Raw genomic sequence first — 5125 nt, forward strand, 5'->3', positions numbered from 1 at the left:
GTCTTTTTTTTTTTTTTTGAGATAAGTCTCACTTTGTCACCTCCGGTAGAGTGCCATGGCATCACAGCAACCTCAGACTCTTGGGCTTAAGCGATTCTCTTGCCTCAGTTTCACAAGTAGCTGGGACTATAGGTATTTTTAGAGATGGGTCTCACTCAACACCTGGCTATTTTTAGAGATGGGTCTCACTTTTCCTTAGGCTGATCTCGAACTTGTGAGCTCAAGCAATCCACCCGCCTCGGCCTCCCAAGTGCTGGGATTACAGGTGCGAGCCACCACACACAACTCCAGGCAACATGTTTTATCTTTGTATATCTTACTTTCTGGAGTGAAGCTGAATTTATTAAACATATTTGTTAAACTGAATAAACACATTATGTTATCTGTTTATATCTTCCTTTAGACAGAAACAGCAAAGTTTTTTAAGGTTATTTTATATGATCAGAGTCTAACACAGAACCCACCACATAGAACCATTTGTGGAATGAACATGCGATGTCTGTAACAATGGTTTTGTACTTATATATGGGAGTTAGATTTACACGAAGTATCTTTTTATAGGTCTTCTCTTCTCAACATGACCAATAGTCTTGAAGGTAGGGTTTAGTTCTTTCCCTATCAAGTCTAACAAAAATGTTTGATGATAATGGAGAAAAAAAGATGCATACCAGACTGTCTAATGTGAATGGTAGACTGTAAACATTTCCAAACTGTACCTGCAGTGAATTGTAATAGAAAGTGCTCTTAAGTAAATGACTCATTTTTTTTTTTTTGAGATAAGAGTCTATGTTGCTCTTGGTTAGTGCTGTGACATCACAGCTCACAGCAACCTCAAACTCTTGGGCTTAAGCAATTCTTACCTCAGCCTCCCTAGTAGCTGAGACTACAGGTGCCCACCACAACATCCAGCTATTTTTTTGTTATATTTGTTATTGCTGTTTGGCAGGCCTGGGCTGGGATCCAACCTGCCAGTCCCAGTGTACATGGCCAGAGCCCTAGCAGCTGAGCTACAGGCAGAGAGCCAACTTACTTTAATTATTATTTATTTTACTATGTTTTTTAGAGACAGAGTCTGATGCTGTTACCAGCCACTAAACAGCCATTTCATGCAAGGCACTGCTGGTCAGGTCCTAACAAGGCCAGATGAGCCTATATGCCACATCTGGACATCGCTTATTCACTTCCAAGGCCTACTATCATAGATAAGTTAGGGAATTAGACTCCGTGGCACCAGTCAAGGACCCAGGGTATTCTGTGCGCTCAGTGAAGTGTTGACTAACTATAGATTTAGTCTAGAGTAAAAATGTTTTGAGATATAACCACTTTAAGATAGGGAGATAATTGTGTAACCTTTAGCCTATGACATATTCTATAATGACTAGTAACATTACTCTGAGAATATAAGAATGATAAAGAGAAACAGAGCAGTTCTTGGGAGAAGATATCCACTCGCACTCTGGAATTGTTGGCTTTTCTGTAAATAAAAGTGAAACTGTTCATCTCTCATCTGCTTCTCTGTCGACTGGCTTGGGTGACAGGCAGATGGACTCCTTGGTCTGGCAACAATGTCATCACCCAAGCTGGCATGCTGGAGTGTAGTGACATGAGGTAGCTCAGTGCAACCTCAAACTCTTGGGCTCAAGTAATCCTCCCACCTAGGCCTCTCCGGTAGCTGGGATTACAGGCATGAGCCACTGCCTCTAGCTCAATTTTTCTAACAGGATGACAACTACAAATGAAACATGATCAGAGAAGAAAAAGCACAGGATTAAAAGGGGGATTGGTGTTGTGACATTTATCTGGTAGTGGCATCACAAACTTGAGGGTTTTTTTTTTTTTTTTTGAGTCTCTGTCACCCTTGGTAGAGTGCCATGGTGTCAAGAGCTCACAGTAACCTCAAACTCTTGGGCTTAAGCAATTCTCTTGCCTCAGCCTCCCAAATAGCTGAGACTACAGGCACCTGCCACAACACCTGGCTATTTTTTGTTGTAGTTGTCATTGTTGTTTAGCAGGCCCAGGAAGGGCTCCAACCCACCAGCCTCAGTATATGTGGCTAGCACCCTATTCACTGAGCTACGGGTGCCCAGCCAAGGTTTTCAACTTTAAATTAGATGACTAGTTATCTGTAACCAAGTACTATGAGAACGTGCTTCTACTTGCTTAATACCACAAAGTGGAGCACACGCGAATGAACTTTAATTGTGAAGAGGTTCTGGTTCTAGCCCCAACAATACACTAGATATGCAAATATCTACTGACAATAAAAAGGTCACTATCGCATGGGATTTTTATTATTATTAAATAAAAAAAATAGGTAAATGACGTAGTTTAGTTACTAGCATAGCACGCGTGGAGCAGGCAGCGAGGTTCCTCTCCTTTCTGTCCTTCTCCAGGGCAAGATGACGCGCGAAATAACTTACCTAAAGGTCTGATTTTACTTTTTCTCTCTTTCGTTGCTTTTTTTTTTTTAAGGTGGTGACGGGGTGGCGACTTTCAGTGCCAAATATTTTGAATGACCTATCACTAGACCAAGATCCAACATTAACAGCAAAAATACATATTTTTTAATTAGACCTGTTAATCACGCCCTCTATTCTAACTCGGCTCACAAATTCACGTTAACCCAGCCACAAAAGTCAGTTACGGGGAGCTCAAGCGAGGGGCCACCGTTCTCAAAGACACCAGCAACCTGGGCAAGTGCCGGGAGTGGACGCATCTGCTTCTGCTTTTGCTCAGTATAGGGTGGAAGCGGGAACTGCGACGCACCGCAGTCCTTCCCCAGCTGCCCTACAGCCGCGCCTTTCAGCAAAGATGAGCTCGGCGGTATTAAGACCGTGATCACGGTCGCAGCCGCAGCCACCGTCTCTCCTCACCGACCCGCCCACCTCGCCGAGTCAGGCTCTCCACCTCCCGCTGGGTTTGGTCCACTTCTAAGTCCGCAGCTCTCTGCAAAAGAGCAACACAAAGCTGGCAAGCATAAGGCCCACAGCTGGAAAAAGCTGACATCTTTGCCACGGTTCTAATCAGCAGTACCACCAGCAACCGGGCCGCTACCTTCCACTTCTCCTTCCGCTTGCGATTTGCTTCCGCTTCCGGTTTGCTCCGTCGGGAGGCGCTTTGCATTGTGGGAACTCCTTCCTTTCTGGCTCCCCGGCCATCTTGGCGGTTGGTTCTGGTGAGTGGGCTCTACCGTACCGAGGTTTAAGCCCCGCGGGTAGCCTTGTAGGCTGCCGTTTGGAACTTCGGATCCTAAACTTACTGTCTTGTCCTTCGTATGTTCTAGGTTGGGGGCCGTCCCGCATCTAGGGCAGGAAGATGGTGGCCGCAAAGAAGACGGTGAGGTGGAAGGCCGATTCACGTGGGGGAAAGACTATGGGCCGGGGCGGGCAGGCGTCAGCCCTTTGGGGCAACAGACTGACATTTGGAGGGTCTCAGAGGGAACCTGAAAGGTCAGCTCAATGTCTTGCGGCCCTCGACTTCGGAAGTTTTATTAAGGGGCTGGAATCCAGAAAGCTGGATCTAGTTTTGAGGTAGTTGCAAACCAGGCCTTTAAGTCCCTCTTTAATGTTTGCTTTGTAGAAAAAGTCGCTGGAGTCGATCAACTCGAGGCTCCAGCTCGTTATGAAAAGTGGAAAGTATGTGCTGGGGTACAAGCAGACTTTGAAGATGATCAGACAAGGCAAAGCGAAATTGGTCATCCTCGCCAACAACTGCCCAGCTTTGAGGTAATTGAAGGAACCTGAGCTTGCGTCGCCCGCTGCAAACTCATCGTGAGCCAATATCCAGTACTGTAAACTTGTGATTTGGATGGCATAAACTCGATTTTATGTGAAGTTTATTTTCCACCCGAACGCTTACAGGAAAATTACTAGATTCTTATTGTGGTATTTGGATCTTGATTTCACTACACGCCCCATCATGTGCTTTCCCTCTGTAAGCTTGTCTTGGTGGAGAAATGTATCAGGAGAGGTAGAAACAGCGGAACGTCAAAGAAAGGTTGAGGCTGGATTGTGGAATTGCAGGGTATTAAAGAGTCAACCTGTTCTATCAACTTTTTGAGGCAAGATTTCTGCCCACCTCATGGGTTGGAAGTCGAACTTGGTATTGTAAATAAGCAGAAAAAACTTGGACCTTGCAGAAATGAATCATGTGATTAGTCCCCTACCCTGCTTGATTTTCTGTAGTAATCCATAATTCGCACACAGCATTTTGTGCGTCGTTTAATTTATCTGTACTTACTGGCAGAGTTGGTACTGCTCTCTCCAACCCATTCCCATAGTTTGGTTGTATTCCAAGTCATTCTTTCAAGCTTTCCTTAAAGCTTACTACTTTTTATAGGAGTGCTTCTGAAAGGTAGCTGTGCAAAGAAGTCACATAGGCTATTTTGTTGAAATGCTGGTTCTGGGGCGGCACCTGTGGCTTAAAAAAGTAGGGCGCCAGCCCCATATGCCAGAGGTGGTGGGTTGAAACCCAGCCCTGGCCAAAAAAGAAATGCTGGTTCTGACTCTGGATCTGGCACCGGGCTTGAGATGACTTTAGCGCTGAAATGTTAAGTCTTTGAGTTAAAAATGTATCACTCAGGTAGGATTCAGAGCACTAGTGGGTGATACAAATGGCTTATTTTTTAAAGATAACTTGAGTTTGGGTTCTGGATCTGCCAGTTGTTATTCTGTTCTTTGATTTCTTCGTGAGCTTAAAAAGTGTATAATACCTGCTTCAGTGGTCATGGGAATTATGTAAAGTGTCTAGCAGTTAATGCTAAGCAAATAATGCTTTGCTTTAATTTATTTTGCATTCTGCTCTGTTCTATGAACATAGGTACCGTTGTAAACATAGTAGGTGTTCAGTAGGTGTGGTTGTCCCATCACTTGTGATGGACTCAAGGGTTGGCATGTGTGGTTAATGGATGTGGTACTGTGTTTTTAATAGTAGTAAGTGGTTTTGCTACTGTTTAGAGGCCTCACCTTTGTTAAAACTACTTAGTCTGTCATTCACTTGGTATGAGCTTTATTTATTTATTTTGTTCCCAAAGGAAATCTGAAATAGAGTATTATGCCATGTTAGCCAAAACTGGTGTTCATCACTACAGTGGCAATAATATTGAATTGGGCACAGCATGTGGAAA

At 44.2% G+C, this 5125-nt stretch overlaps 1 protein-coding gene across 1 annotated transcript in view; it reads left to right on the forward strand.

Moving 5' to 3' along the window:
• Nucleotides 1-3114: 3114 nt before the first annotated feature.
• Nucleotides 3115-5125, forward strand: part of RPL30 (ribosomal protein L30) — a 5305-nt gene continuing 3294 nt past the window's right edge. Inside the window, exons 1-4 of the mRNA XM_012809523.1 lie at nucleotides 3115-3175; nucleotides 3284-3336; nucleotides 3580-3725; nucleotides 5033-5125. Of these exons, the coding sequence (XP_012664977.1) occupies nucleotides 3316-3336; nucleotides 3580-3725; nucleotides 5033-5125 (260 nt within the window). The 5' untranslated portion in view covers nucleotides 3115-3175; nucleotides 3284-3315. The remainder of the gene's footprint in view (nucleotides 3176-3283; nucleotides 3337-3579; nucleotides 3726-5032) is intronic.

This window comes from Otolemur garnettii, unplaced genomic scaffold, assembly GCF_000181295.1.
Source record: "Otolemur garnettii isolate 467f Iridium unplaced genomic scaffold, OtoGar3 scaffold00004, whole genome shotgun sequence".
In the NCBI taxonomy this organism is placed as follows: domain Eukaryota; kingdom Metazoa; phylum Chordata; class Mammalia; order Primates; family Galagidae; genus Otolemur; species Otolemur garnettii.